Source organism: Vigna unguiculata, chromosome 11, assembly GCF_004118075.2.
Source record: "Vigna unguiculata cultivar IT97K-499-35 chromosome 11, ASM411807v1, whole genome shotgun sequence".
Lineage (NCBI taxonomy): Eukaryota > Viridiplantae > Streptophyta > Magnoliopsida > Fabales > Fabaceae > Vigna > Vigna unguiculata.
Window position 1 is genome coordinate 29,884,916 of NC_040289.1, and position 16,825 is coordinate 29,901,740.

The following is a 16,825-nucleotide window of genomic DNA, read 5'->3' on the forward strand; positions in this document are numbered from 1 at the left end:
TGAACTTAAATTGTGTGAAATTTTGTGCTTTGTTCTCGTTAAGAAGAATTTTTAATATGTTTATGTTGTCAAGTTTTGTGTTATGTTTTCATTAACAAGACTTTTTAATATGTTTGTGTGTTTGGTGTTTGTCATATGTATTAGATCGAACTTATGTTAATTGTGATATGTTATTTATTTATTTTTTTATTTATATTTTTCCTTTTATTTGTATGCTTTTTACTTTTTTTTAGCTTATTGAAATTATAAATTGTTGGTTGAATAACTAGTTGTTGATATCTTTCTTGGATTGATTGTTTTTTAGGTCTAAAAATTTTGTGGAGCTTGATACCGAAGAAAATCATCCTTTGACACTCTTAACTATGAGGATAGGGTTTGGAATCTATTTTGCTTTATGTTTTTTGATAGATTTATTATTTTCAACAACTTTGTTTATTGTCTTGTTATGTTTACTATTGTCAGTATTGAAGGATCTAAAATATGAGAGTGTATAATTGGAGAAAGTCAAGCATTCAAGTAATCAAATGTCCCATAAATCTTCTTTACAGACAGAAAACCAAAAATTGTCATTCAAGATGTTCAGAAGAAATGAACATTGAAAGCTGAGTTTTGTAATTGTATGTCGAGAATAAGTGTGAACTTAACATTCAAACATGTTTCATGATAGTATTTGAGTTATTTACAATGTTTGACATATTTTTACTTTAACGCTAACTGAGAAATACGAAAAACATGTTTAGAACGTCAAATAAACTTAAAAAAATTTGGTTAAAAGAACTAAATCCACTTATTTCTAAAGATGATATTTTTAGTGTATTTATTACTAATGTTGGTAAAAATATGAAAACAAATTTTCAACACTTAAACAAATGAACAACCTATTAAAAAAATATAAACTACTATAGTTATATCGTAAAAAAAAATATCAAATAAGTATTTATTTGAAATGAATCTTAAGCATTTGTTTAGATAGAAAATTTTATAATTTAAAAAATATACTAAATTTTAATATTTTATTATTTTAATATGTTGTTTGAATAAAAGAATTCTAAAATTTATTGAATTTTAATCTAATTTGTTTTAATAGTTCATTTCAATTAGTATTAAATACAAAAAATATTTTATTATTAACTTAAAAAATTAGTTTGTGATGCTATTCAGTCAATAGTTTTTTTTTTTTTTTATCAAATCTGCTAAAGGAAAATTAACTAATGTTGAAATGTTTTTTTTATTAATTTCTATTAAGGTTATTTTAATCAATGATTAGTAGATGGATTTAGTTCTTCAAAGGAATTTCTTTGCCAAATTTTGGTTCAATTAATTAAGATTCGTAATGATGATCCACTTTGTTCTTTATTTTTATTTATTTATTGTCTCGAAAAAAAATTCAAAATAAATTGGAGATATTAATGTACTATATATTATTCTAATTTCATATATACATTCAATAAAATAAAAAATTTATAAATAAACTATTACATAATAATATCAGTGAAACTCACATATATCACTTTTAATATCAAAATCAAATTGTTAATGACATGTTTGTTTCATTTTGTACATTGTTTATTCTCATGAAAAAGCTTTATTTATGCATATAGCACAAACGCAGTATGGCTACTATATACAGTATATAATGAAACATTGATTGACATTATTATTAATTAAGTTGTTACTTATTAGGAGAATACAGATACTAGTAATTGTTGGAATTTAATGCTTTGTATAACCATCACTAAAATTATATGGTTTATGATCAAACACATGTCTCAATGAAACTAAAAGTTTCAACACTATTGATTATATATCTATCCATATTATCCTCTTTGATTTGGACTATTGCAAGAAGTCAAATTATCATTCATCATATTTTTTAAATATATTTTAGTCATTCTGAATATAATTTCTGTAAAAGTATTTGTTAGTTTTAAATCTTGATATTTTTGAACTTCTTTTTCTAACCATTATCATTGGTTATAGTTAATTGGATTATATAATTGAAAATTATTAATTAATATAATAAAAGAATATTTCAAATTAAGATAATAGTAATTTTTAAGTATGTAACTCAATTAAATAATATATTACTTTTATCTTTTCATTTAATAATTTTTAAAATTTATTTTAATAAAAAATTATTATATGTTATTTAGAGCTTATAAATGACTCTCTATATAGGTATTTTAAAATTATTAATTATAATATATTACAATTAAATGTAATAAAATTTATTTATCACTTATTTATATTCTTATGTAATTTAAAGATAATATATAACAATATATAAAGAGAATTCTTTGTTTTGTGTTCATATTTCATAATATCAATTTTATCCTTTACAATTTAATTATTTATTAAATTTTTTTAAAATTAACGGTTATTCTTACCTATTTTCTATATCTTTTTTATTTATTTTTATTCATGAACAATTAATTTCTCTATTCATTTCACTTTATTTTTAATAAATATAAATTTATTTTATATATTAACTTAATAACATTACACTATTATCATTTACTAACATACTATCATTCATATTTAAAAAATGTGTACACACAGATGCGACAGAGCCTGTATTTACGCTAGTATAAGATAATTATTTTAAATATATTTTATGTCCTGTACTTTTTTGCTATTTTACAATCTTTACCAAATTGTTATTTTTTTGGCTCTTTTTTATTATTAATTATAATTAATTTAACAAAATATTAATTAAAAAATAGATAACGTTTTAGTGTATAACTCGATTAAGTAAAATATTCAATAGTTTTTTTTATCAATATGATAGTTATATATAATTGACCTTTATTTTTAACATATTATATATTAACGATGTATTTTTTTTTCTATAATTTTAAATAATATTATTTTTTTCTTTGAATAACACTTTTGCATATATGTTATTTTATAACAATAATAATAATAATAATAATAATAATAATAATAATAATAATATATTTTTGTATTACATACAATTATAATATTATAATAACCAATTCCGAAAATATAAATCATCATTTATATTTTCATCTTTAGCGATAAAATAGGATAGAAGTTTTCTTACTTTCGACCTAATTTCAATGATTTTTTAATGTACTTTATTCTGCCCTTATAACTAAGGAAAGAAAAGTCAACAAAGATTATTTATATTACTAAGGGCAACAGAGATGGAACAGTTCAATGACATTTAAATTATTGAGACAAAACTTAAATATTGAATAAATGAGACACAAGAGGTGTCAAGGAGTTTGGATTTAATAGGAATGTTTGAAAATCAAACACTACTTTTTTTCAAGATGATACAAAATGTCAGAGAATATCATAATAAAACAATTATATTATGATAGGATAATAACCAAATTCGATATAATAACATGATGCCTAATATATTTATTGTTTCTTATACACAACAAAATAAAGTCTTACGATATAACATATTATATTTAGCAACAATTTTTTTACTAAAATTATTTATAACTTTTAAAAAACGTTTTTAATTATTTTTATAAATTATGACAACTATTCAAAACTAAATATTAGTTAAATTATAAAAATTCATATTTATTTATATAACTATTTTCATTTTGTACACAACTTTAATTGAGTTAAATATGTTCTTATTTTTAAAATTGTAAGTGAAATTGAAATTTATTCATGTTCTAAATTTTTATATATTATGAACGTTGTAACATCCCATAGAAAATAAATTCTATAAATGAAATATCACACAAAATATAATATAACAGAGCAACACCAAGAGGTACACATGTATAAACCATTACAGTTATCCAGAATGTACTAGAAGAGAAACCTAAGGCACACTGCGATACCATTAAAAAAAACAGAAAGTAATAGTTTGACAGTTGATCAAAAGCTTGTTCCTAGAGCAAGATATTACATAGGCAACAGTGCCTATAGAGGTTACTTGAAGGAAAAAAGATCCAACCCAAGCCTGGATATACTGCAGAATTTCCATCACCCTAGTGATAACTAGGAGTTTCCACATATGCTCACATCAATAAACTGATGATCATTGCAAAAGGAAAAACCACATCCAAAACACACAATCAAACAGAAAAGGTAAGCTAGAGTATAAATCATTTTAACATGTTATGGCACACAAATACTTAAAACATATCGTAAACATGCAACAAGATAGACAAAAAATTATGTGATAGCAAACAATCAAGACTCTAAGACTCAATTATCTCGATACATATAATCCGTCAGATTCACTGGATGTTTTCACTTGTGGTGGCCTCTACTGTTATGCAGAGCCATTGCCAATGAGTTTTACCCTACCATGCACAAGGTTAGCCTTCAAACATTTAAGGCCATTATCCTGCCAAAGACTAGGGCTTCTTGCTACTCTCACCACTTGAGTCAGTCTGCTCTACGTGAGACTAACTGACTCTTTAGAGTTTTAGGATGCAATCCTTACTTGAATCCTTACCTAATTATATACACTAAGGCACCACCACGAAACCTTACTAAGAGGTTCGTGGAATTACGTCCATCACATAAGGCACCACCATGAGATCTCACCAAAAGGTTCATGAAATTACATCCATCACATATGGCATCACCATGAGATCTTACCAAGAGGTTCATGGAATTACGTCAAACTCATACCATAGCCATGTTTCACCAACCATAGATTTATCATGCATACCAATCTCATGCCAATATACAACCAACCACCCAATCATGTTTCATACGCATATTCATACCAAGCTCATCAATTCCAGCCCATAAATCATTTAATACATGCATATTCACACATTTCATCCTTTAAATAGGGTAATCCAATCAATCATGTGACCATCAACCAAAAACAGAGAAGAAAATAGTACTTGAGCACATCCCTGCACAATTCTCGTTCAGGTTGGAAGCACTCGCTCAGGCGAGAGAGGTTCTCTCGCTCAAGCGAGCTCCTTTCGCCTAGGCGAGAGCTCGAGCAGTGGAACAATGAGTTTTTGCGTTTTCTCGCTTAGGCAAGACCTCCTCGCCTGAGAGAGATGACTTCTTGCTCAAAATGGGAGCTCGTCGCTTGAGCGACAACGCGAGCTAAAACCTGGGAGGGTTTCTGGTACTCTCGCTTAGCCGAGACCTGCTCGTTTGGGCGAGAATATCAGGTTTCTCCACTGTTCGCGCAGACAAGCCAAGAAAACTAGACAAGGCCACATCCAGTTCAATCACATGCAAGCATAAACGTCAATCAAACATTTTAATCATGAAACAGAAGCCAAACAACAACATATTGCAAAAATGTGAAAAATCCTAGCTTCCCTTACCTGGAAAATGCTAGCAAAACTGCACAAACAATCGAAAAGAGCACCACTGAACGTGGTAGCTTGCAGAACCGGGAGTAGAGTTCGATTACCCAACGGAGGAACTAGCTCAAACCCTAGTAGAGCTCTGAAAAGAGAGAAGAGGGAGGTTGAGAAATGGGTTTTTTGCAAAGTGAATGCATAATGAAGGGAAGCAAATGGCTGTAAGGGGTCTTGGGTACCCTATGGACCGACCTTAGGCCCAACAGATAAGGCCAGACCCTTAAACATTCAGAGCAAAAAGAGTGGGTGTTACAAACCTCAAACTTTAAAAATGAATGGCATATACTTCTTTTAAGCCAACAACATTAACTTTTTTTGTAGGTGTTAAACGATATTTCAAATTCACCTATGAGATGAAATATGATAAATTGTGTAAACAACTCAAATATGAACCTAAAAAAAAGTTAACTATTAACGTCTTTGAGTAATAATAAGGACTATATCCTTTAATTTTTTTAAAGTTTGAGAACAAAAATATATCAACGTTTGAGATATAGACGAATCCCAATTTCGATGTAAAGACTAAAAATATATTTAACTCATTTTAAATTTATAATTAATATCTTCATAAATATTTAAATTTATTGTTATTTAATTTGATATTATAATAAGTAATATAATTTAAATTTATATATCCTACTAATCATAAATATAAATATATGAGGTGATATATTAAATAAAAAATTACGATATATATTATCATCTACACTATTGCATAAAAGAGATTTTCAAGTGTGCACATCTGGTTTTCATTTTTATCTTTTAAATAATTGTTTTTTTAAATTAAAATAATTATTTTACCTTTTAAGTACCATTTTTTTATAGTTTACCATTTTTATATTAAAATAACTATTTATAATTAAATTATAAGAATTATTTATATTTTCTTTTATAATTATAGTAATAATATATGTGACATCGAATTTAATAGAATAATTCTAATAAATAAAGCACCACATAATTATAAATAATTATAGCACAAGAGATGAAGTATAAAGGATTAATTATTACAATTATCCCACATATACTGAAAAAAATGAAATACGACTTAAACATAAATAGTTGAACATGAAATCCTTTCCAAAGCAAGGAATTACAATTAAAAAGGAAATGTTCTTCAAAATAGACTCAACAATGAGTCAGATCCAAGGCAGAGCTAAACTACACTACAACGTCTCCATCACCATGGTGATCACCAGGGGTTTCCATATCTCCTCACACCAAATATTTGGTGATCATTGTAAAAAAGGAAAACCAAACAGGAAAACAGACACAAAAAAAAGGATAAACTGGAGTAAAATAAAATAACTTTCATCATATATATATATATAGGCTTAAATATACATTTGGTCCCTATTTTTGTTGATTTTATTCAATTTGGTCCCTATTTTCGTTTTATGTTCAATTAGGTCCTCATTTTCGTCAAATTGTGGTCAATTTGGTCCTTTTCACTAACGGTGTTTAAATAGTTAACGTTTTTGAACAGTACATGCCACGTGTCAGCTCCGGGTTTTTTTGATTTTTTTTTTAATTTTTTTTTAATTTTTTTTAATTTTTTTTAATTTTTTTAATTTTTTTTTTAATTTTTTTAAATTTCAAAAAAATGGTCCACGTGTCAAGTCATAATTGTGCCACGTGTCAGTTGTGGTAGTATTATTATTTTTGTTCAATTTAGTCCCTATATTCGTTATTTTTGTTCAATTTAGTCCCTATATTCGTTATTTTTGTTCAATTTAGTCTGACACTAAATTTAATATCTTTTATACAAATTATATTAATATCTTTTCTAAAATTGATCTTTAAATTTATTATTTTTTAAATTCAATTATAAATTATTAAATTTAATTATAAATTGAATAAATTCTTATATTTAATTTCTAAATAGAATATAATTATTTAAAATATTATGAAAATATAATTATTAATTTTTTTTCTAATATTTATATTCTAAAATATTTTTAAAATTGATATATAAAAATATTTTAAATATTCAAAATATTTTAGAAAAATAAACTAATATTTTTAAAATTAACATTTACATATAAAATATTTTAGATTTTAATATCTAAAATGCAATAAAAATATTAAATACTTTAAATTTAAATGTAAATTTTACAAATATTAATATATATTTTTAAAATTTTAATAATTATATTGTAATAATATTTAAATAATTATATTTTAATAATATTTAAATAATTATATTTTAATAATATTTAAATAATTATATTCTATTTAACAATTGAATCTAAGAATTATATTCAATTAATAATTAAATATTATAATTTATAATTAAATTTAAAAAATAAGTAATAATAATGTCAATTTTAAAAATTAAATGGTTCTATTTTCACAAAATTTGGGACTAAATTAAACAAAGATAACGAATATAGGGACTGAATTGAACAAAAATAACGAATATAGGGACTAAATTGAACAAAAAAAATAATACTATCAGAAATTGACACGTGACACAATTGTGACTTGACACGTGGACACTTTTTTTGAAATTAAAAAAATTTTAAAAAATTAAAAAAATTAAAAAAATTAAAAAAAAAAATTAAAAAAATTAAAAAAAAATCAAAAAAACCAGGAGCTGACACGTGGCATGTACTGTTCAAAAACGTTAACTATTTAAACACCGTTAGTGAAAAGGACCAAATTGACCACAATTTGACGAAAATGAGGACCTAATTGAACATAAAACGAAAATAGGGACCAAATTGAATAAAATCAACAAAAATAGGGACCAAATGTATATTTAAGCCATATATATATATATATATATATATATATATATATATATATACACACACATATATATATATTAAAGGGTGCAACTATTATTGGATTTCCCTTATCATCCCTAAGGTTAGGGAGTTGGTATTGTGTTTTTGGAGGTAGTTCGGTTTGAACCTTTTCTCCATCTTTGAGATGCCATATCGTGATGACATTAGTGGTTTTGAAATCTATGGTTTCTTCTTGGAAAGGATATTTTATATCGGTTTTGATGGTATAAGCATGAAACCAATCAAAAAAAGGGATATTTAGTTTTACCTTTTCAAGAAAATTGTAGTAGATTTCTTGAATAATAACCCTTATAGAATTTTGGTAATTTAAAAAAAATCAATTTCTTTGAGGTTGTAATTCCTTCGAATAAAAATTATTTCGAAGTGACTCTTTATCAATAACGAACTTAGATTGTATCATAAGGTTCATTAAGAGAAGAATAGGTTGGAGATTCTTCATTCATTTGAATTGGTCTAGCTTTAGTTGGTATTTGAGTGTCTCTGAAATCTTGTTCATAGGGTAAGTCAACTATATGTTTTTTCCTAGACCAAAAGTTATTTGGTAGGTCAGAACAAATGGTTGACTCAATTGAATGGAGCACTCTTTTGATTTTTTGTTGAATTTGGGGCAAGTTTAATTGGGAATCAATATTTTAAAAAGAAATTTCTTCTTTTAAAAAATTGATTTGATTTGATTTTTGTTGAATAAGATTGATTTGTTTGGTGATAGGTTTTCTAATAAAATCTAAATATTATAGATTTACCATTGTGCTTGGTCGAGATTCCTTCTTCAGATATCTCTAAAGGGAACAATGCTTTAATAAAAGGTGTCCCTAAAATAAATTCATTTTTGAGGTCTTTGACTAGCAAAAATGGGGTTTCTATTCGATAATCTTGGTTTTCTATAATTGCACTAGATAATTTGTATTTGATTTGCAATTTAGAACCGTTAGTCGTGCTAAGTCTTTCAGATGTTTTTTCAAAGTACCTAGTAGGGATTAATCCTTCTATATATGTATGTATGTATATATATATATATATATATATATATATATATATATATATATATATATATATATATATATATATAAACAGGCAAATTTTAAATAGGCATTTCAGTAAACATACAAGGCGTGTGATGACAAACAATAAAGATCCTCTAACTCAAGTATCCGGATACATATAATGAGATTGGATTCACTAGATGCTTGCACTTGTGGTGACCTCTACTGCTCTACAGAGCCATTGTCAATGAGTTTCACCCTACCACGTACAAGGTTAGCCCATGATCATATAAGGTCATTATCATGCCAAAGGTTAGGACCTCCTGGTACTCTCACCACTTGAACCAATCTACTCTATGTGAGTCTGACTGATGTTTTAGAATTTCAGGATGCAACCTTGCTTGAATCCTTATCTGATTATATACTCAACAACACCACCATGAAATCTCGCCAAGCTCATACCATACCCATGTTCCCACACCAAACCCACATGTTCTTTCATAGCATTATAATTTCATGTCAATGCACAACCAACCAACCAATTCATGTTTCATTTCATACCAAGCACATCAATTTCAATCTCATTATATCACATAAAACATTCATGGTATCATTCATGGTGTTATTAAGGGTAAATAAATCAATCATTGAAGCAATCAAGGAGTGAAAACAATTCTTCTACCAATCTCGCTCAAGCTAAAGAGCTCTTACTCGCGCGACAAGAGTCTCTCGCTCAAGCAAAAAACCCTCGCCTTGGCGAGATTGCAAACAGGGAGCAATGTGAGGTTTTGCGAGTTTTCATTTAAGCAAGACCTTCTCGCCTGAGCGAGATTACTCGACGCTTAAAACAGAAGCTCATCGCCTGAGCGACAACTCGAGTAAAAATCAGGAGTGAGTTTCTACTACTCTCGCTTAGGCAAGGATTGCTCGCTTGGGTGAGAATAGAAGGTTTCTCCCCTGCTCGCGCATGCAAAGTAGAAATCAATATCAAATCACAACTAGTTCATTTTCATGTAAGCAAAAACGTCAATAAGGAATTTTAAACATGAAATAGAGGCCAACACAAGCACTATACTTCAAAAACGTGAAAATTTTAGCTTCCCTTTCCTCGAAACTGCAAGCTAAATTAAAGAGAGGAAAACTCTTAGTGGGAGCAACACCGACTTTAGGAGTTGAAAACAAAAGCACAAACAAACAAGACTAAGACCACAACAGATATTTACGTGGAACTAGAGCGACCAAACAGAAAAGAAATACAAAGATAGGGGTTTGAGTTCTACTTATGCAAAGGGGAGCGTTCAATGAGTTTGAAGGAGGGAGTAACTTAAGCCCTAGCAGAGTTCCTATTTCAGAAAGGGGGAAAAGTGAGAGAACTATTTTGGTTTCAGGAGACATAATAGGAAGTGAGTGGGCATCTGGGAGGGGTCCTGGGAACAAGTGATTGGCTATGGGCCCTTGCAAAACTAACGCTGAACCAATAACGTAAAATAAAAGTGGACCTTATAATATATTACTATTTTTTATTATCGTAAAAACGGCGAAGTGTTTTCCTAATACAAATAATATTAATAAAATTGTACAATTTATTTAATTTATATAGTTACATTTTATTAAAATTATAAAATTAATATTATGGTGCAAATAATTTTCTATAAAATACATTTAAATGATAAAAATATACTTTTATCATATTTTATGTATCGAGAGGGGTTGAATTGTATAATCCAAAATTTAAATAATTTTTGAATTATGTACTCTGAATTATTTTTTTTCAAAATCAATTTAATTTTTCTTTGAATTATATAATTTAAAAATCATTTTATTTTTTAATTATACAATCATAATATTATTTTTTTAAATAATAGCTTTTAAATTGTATAATTGAAATATAATAAAATGTTAAAAAGGAAATTATGAAACTATAGAGAGTAGAGGAAGAAACTGCCTGAGTTAGACCTACTGTCGGGATCAGCATTAATTTATGGGAAAATTTGACTTTTCTCTTGAAACTAAGACAGACATAATGGCGCAATCAGCATTCATTTATAGACAAATTACACTTTCCCTTCAAGTTAAGGCGGACATACGGGCGCAATCACCATTAAATTATGGGCAAATTAGACTATCTCTTTAAATTAATTTCCCATTCTATATAAATATGACGTTGAAATTTTCACCTAATATAAGGACATAAGACAAGTTTAGTAAAATAGATGCAAATTTCATTTTAAAATTCACTTCGTAATAAGATTTCATAGGATAACTATTGTATTTAAAGTTTTATATGATTCACCTTAAATTATTATAAGATTACGTACTAATTATTCTTTATCTTAGTATAAATGGATACTCAATCTCCAAACATTACAATTAGTTTCCACTTTCTAAATCCTATTAGTCCAACAACAGTGCAATGGAGAACTCAGAAGATGCTACAGAGCCAGTGAGTCCCAGTGGACGATACTTCAACACCACAGTGCTGTGTGCTTATTGTTTTGGCTTCTTAGAATCAGAAACTCCAATTGAATTATCTCAAGCCAAGTATTTGTTCGAAGAGGTGTTTCTACCAGTGAATCCACGATTCTCTTCCATAATGGTTCTTCTCACTCTCACTGTTACTCCAATTTTGTGAATGTTTTTATTCATGATAACTGTGTAACATTTTCACAAACACATGGTAGGTGAGAGACGAAAACGGAGAAATGAAATGGAAAAGAGTAGAGGTAAAAGCTGAAGATCACATAAAGGTTCCAACATTCCCAGAAAACGAGTCCCTGGAATCGTATGACCAATATTTTGAAGAGTACGTGACAGAGTTATTGATGGAAAGAACGGCACAAGATAAACCCCTTTGGGAAATTCATGTGATCAAATACCCTACAAGCACTTGCGCTGGCACCTTGATATTCAAACTTCACCATGCTCTTGGAGATGGTTATTCCCTTATGGGAGCTCTTCTGTCTTCTCTTCAAAGAGCTGATGACCCTTCTCTTCCTCTCTCCTTTCCCTCTCGAAAATCTTCATCATCATCGTCGTCATCTTCTGAGAAGGGTTTCTTCAGATGGTTTTCTTCCACGGTGTTCTCTTTTTTCAACTCTATTTCAGACTTTGGATGGAGCATAGCGAAAAGTACTGTTGTTGAGGATGATATATCACCTATCAGGAGTGGTGAGGAAGGTCTGGAGTCTTTGCCTTGTGTGATATCAAACATATCCTTCTCTCTTGATCAAGTCAAAAGTATCAAGTCCAAACTTGGAGTGGTAAGACTAATTTGCTGGTATTTGGTGATAAAATATTGAAATTTTAATCGAGCTAGTGAAATTGATTTTTTTTTAATTGAAACTTTGATATATTTTAGTTCTCAAATTTTAAAACTGAATGAATATAAATTTTTTAATTCAATTATACGTTACATTTTTTTATGTGTCAAACATATTTTTCAGGTGACATCAAAGAGAGAACATGTCAAATGGTATAAACAACTCAATGCTAACATGAAACACATTTGATACGTTTAAAATTTCAAACACAAACAAATTTCAATTTTGCATCAAAATTCAAAAATTAAAACATATTTAACTAACTTATTCCGAGGACAAAAAGTATTAAGAGATGACTTTTATAAATATAAATAATTATGATTATATTTATTGACATTATTTGATGATGAACTTTTTTTGTTAATTATAAGGTAAATAAGAGTAACTTTTGTGTAAATGCAGACAATAAACGATGTGATCACTGGGGCAATCTTCTATGGGATTAGGCTATACATGCAAGAGATTGATAACGAGGCAAGTAAAGCAAATTCAACAGGATTGGTGATACTGAGTACAAGGAACATTGGAAGTTACCAATCAGTGCAAGAAATGATGAAGGCTGATTCAAAATCCCCTTGGGGGAATCATATCTCTTTCTTGCATGTTCCAATACCTAAGCTCACCCAAACCAACATTTCTAACCCTCTTGAGTTTGTGTGGAATGCCCAAAAAGAAATTAAGAGGAAGAGAGATTCTTTCACTGTGTTTCTCATTGAATGGGTTTTAGATATGGAGCTGAAATTAAGAGGATATGAGGTGTGTTCTTACAAGTGCAATGCCAAACTTTCTATATTTTTTAATGACATGATACTTTAACAAACCTTTTTTTTACAAAATTTGTTTTTCAACACAATAAATATTATTTTTTCAAATCACATCAAATCTTTCTTATATCTATTCAGATGTTGTCATGCGTACATTATCAGAATTTTGTCGATAAAATTTTATTAATAAATAATTTTCTATTTTTTAAGTTGAAAATATTTATTTAATATATTTTTATTTAAATTGATTTTTAAGAAATATTTCTATTTCTGTTTATTAGTGCAGTTTTGTTTTATTTTTTCTTAGAATGTTTGTTTGATACAGGCAGTGGCTAAACATATCTATGGGACACTGAGGAACTCAAGTGTTGTTGTGTCGAACTTGATTGGACCAGTGGAACCTATGGTTTTGGCAAATCATCCTGTGAAAGGCTTGTACTTCACAATGACTGGTGGACCAGAGGTAACAAATTTATTATGAGCTTCCTAATTGTGAGTATTAATAATTCTAAAAAATCTTTTTGAAATTTGAAAATAATAAAATTTTTAAAATAAACTGAATTAAATTCGTATGAACTATCACCTATAATACACCGATATTTTAATTTGGATTACATATCTGTGTTCAACACATATCCATATCTGATACTTTAGAGTACTTTACTTATATTTATCAATGAAATATTTAATCTATAAAATAAAAGTACTTATATGATAACAATAGTTATACATTTTTATGTTACAACTTTAATATATTTTTTTTAATTTATATTCAGAATAATAATTATATATTTATCATGTTTTTTTAAGAATGATTATACACTTTTCAATCTACATATATATGTAACACTATGTAACGTATCATATCCTATTATTTTCAAAAGAAAGGTATCGACATATCAAATAGATGTAGTATATTGTTCGATACACATTTCATATGTGCATCATAGGCTATCACAGTTTACAATACATGTTCTATTCCTGGATCACTCTTAAAGAATACAAGCTACTTCTTTCCACTACTGTACGGTAATGTAGTGTTATCAATATTTGATATCACAACTTTATATATTGTATTTAGTAATTTACTAATTATTTAAACACAACTCTTAAAGAATTGAATTAGTTAACCGTGTTAATTACCATGACATGTTGCAGAGTATAAATATTTCAGTTATAAGCTACACAAAAACGTTGAGAATTACCTTGAAAACACAGAAAGGCTTTATTGATGAGAGGAAGTTCAAATTGTGCGTGGTGAAAGCTTTTGACGTCATATCCAAAGCAGCAATGGAGATGCCCAACAAAACCAAAGCTTAAATTAACCAAAAATGTTATGTTTATAACAATTCTTACAACAATGTTATTTCCTGTCTATCACTTTTTTAATTATAATTACGGAAAGCAATAAATACAAACAAATAATTCTATATAAATCATATTATATATGTTTATTCCAATTTTGTTTAGTGTTAGAATGTAATTTACATTTAATAATAAGAAGAAAATTTCTCAGGTCTTCCTTGTCTATATTATTGTTCCATCACCCATTTGCTAACATTATTAAATCACCACCTTTAATGCAAATTCCTTTAATTATAGGTTTCATAACCATGAACAGATTTTTTTTTCCATACTTAATACATAAATTGACATCCAGTGAAAATAAAATTAATCTTGACCATTTAAATTCAAAATTGTTAAAATTGTTATGTTGGATGAATTGCTTGTTTGGGCATTAATGTCTTAGTTATAGTTTAGTCTAGAAAATGTGTGTTGAAAAGCTAAGAGAAGAAACTTTAATATTCAATATTTCTGTCACGATTTTATTTTGAAAAAAAGAATGCATATTTGTGGACTAGGAAAAAATATATTTATAAAATTGTGAGAAACTATATTATTCAAGATTTTTAATACATGGGATAAATTTCTAATTGAAATTAAAGACAAAATTCTGTGTTTTAAAGTATATAATACTTTAGATACGGTGATTATTTTTAATAATCTTATATTAATAAACTTAAAGTTTAAATATTTTATAGGAACAAAAAGTAAGTTACAAAAATGAATACTTGTTTTTCAAACACATGAAAAAGTGATTTCAGATATGAATTTTTGTTAACTTTGCCCTCAACCGAAAAAATAAAATGAAATTTTAAATATGAACCCTTAATCCTCTTACACCTCAATTAGGGGTTTTGTTTTGGTAGTCCAATAGTGTATTGCATCACTTATGAGTAGAGACCAATGATAAATTTAATTTTACTGTTATTTTTTAATTATATTACTATAATTTATTTACTTTTTATAAACTTTCATTAGTTCATATCTCATATGATGCGTGTCCTTTCCGCATTTCTCAAAGTAAATTTACCCCAAAAATGAAACTCGTTCATAGTTTTTTTTTGGGGCCCATCCGTATGAATGTTGGTCCAATGCTCTTGCTGTTACATTCATTAGACCCATTTGTTTTATTTTAATTAATAGTTTAATCATTACGCAAAAGTATAATACAATTTTTAATAAAAAATATATAAATGTTAGATAATTATTATAATAATTAATAAATTTATATATAAATTAAGATTTAAATTTACTTTATAATATCAATATCTGTACTATATTGTTTTAATTAAAATTAGTTTGTAGCTGATTCTGAGAGTCATTCTGTTTTTTTTTTTTGGCTTGAGAAATCAATATACCTGCTTTTTGATAATTGTCCGACTCCTTGTTTTAGGTACACTGTCTTATCGTTATGATAAAGAGGAATGAAATGTCTGGAAAAGAAAAAAGAAAATATTAATTAATCATATATTTTTGTTCCTCATGTTTGAGAAAGAAAATAATTTATTGAACTGATCTTAATGGAGAAATTTTTTGCTACGTAAAATAACGTATACAATTATGAATTCTCAACCCCTTCATATGGTTATAAATAGATAACCATGTAAATTTACAGTAATATTTCTATTAGATGGAAGGGAAAGAAAGAAAGGAAGGAAAAAGTGTAGATTCATTTCTTTTGGGAAGAGTTTAAAAAAAGAGGAATTTTAATAAACTTTTGACAAACTATTTATTTAGTTATTTAGGTAAAAAATACTAAGGTTGGTTAGGTGAGAGGTAGAAGAGAAAGTGGGAGAAATTGTAAGTTTCACTACTCCACTAAAAAAACTAAGAAATAACATTTGCTAATAAAAATAAAATAAAATTTCTATTTGAGTTTTTCTTTTAAAAATTACAAACCAAATATCTTATTCACTGTATAAATATATTCTTAAATATATTGTTAGTTCTAATAAATTGTATGAGTTTAATTTTAATTTGTGTAAAATATTTTATATTTTTCTTATTTCAATAACCACTAATTTTAATCTTATGCTACATATTGAATAGGTAAATATCATATATTTTACAATATTTTTTAAATCATTACATATTCACATTATATCACAATGCTAACACACATAACTTACCGTGATACCTTTCATGTTAATCAGGGTAACATAATATTAGACATTAAAACCAACAATGTTTTTCATTAAAAATAAAACACACCCATTTTATGAGAACTAAAAACATATTTGAGTCTACTATATTTAGTAAAACAATAGAATA

At 27.1% G+C, this 16,825-nt stretch overlaps 1 protein-coding gene across 2 annotated transcripts; it reads left to right on the forward strand.

Annotated features, from left to right (window-relative positions):
* Positions 1-11,444: 11,444 nt before the first annotated feature.
* LOC114169035 (O-acyltransferase WSD1-like) lies at positions 11,445-14,648 on the forward strand. 2 transcript variants are annotated; one of them, XM_028054049.1, is made up of 5 exons: positions 11,445-11,722; positions 11,808-12,386; positions 12,849-13,202; positions 13,536-13,673; positions 14,429-14,647. In XM_028054049.1, the coding sequence occupies exons 1-5, from the start codon at positions 11,540-11,542 to the stop codon at positions 14,528-14,530; spliced, it is 1,356 nt and encodes a 451-aa protein (XP_027909850.1). In that variant the 5' UTR covers positions 11,445-11,539; the 3' UTR covers positions 14,531-14,647. The 2 variants fall into 2 exon arrangements, with proteins under 2 accessions (XP_027909850.1, XP_027909849.1); XM_028054048.1 differs by having other exon boundaries at positions 11,446-11,722; positions 14,369-14,648.
* The last annotated feature ends 2,177 nt before the right edge of the window (positions 14,649-16,825 follow it).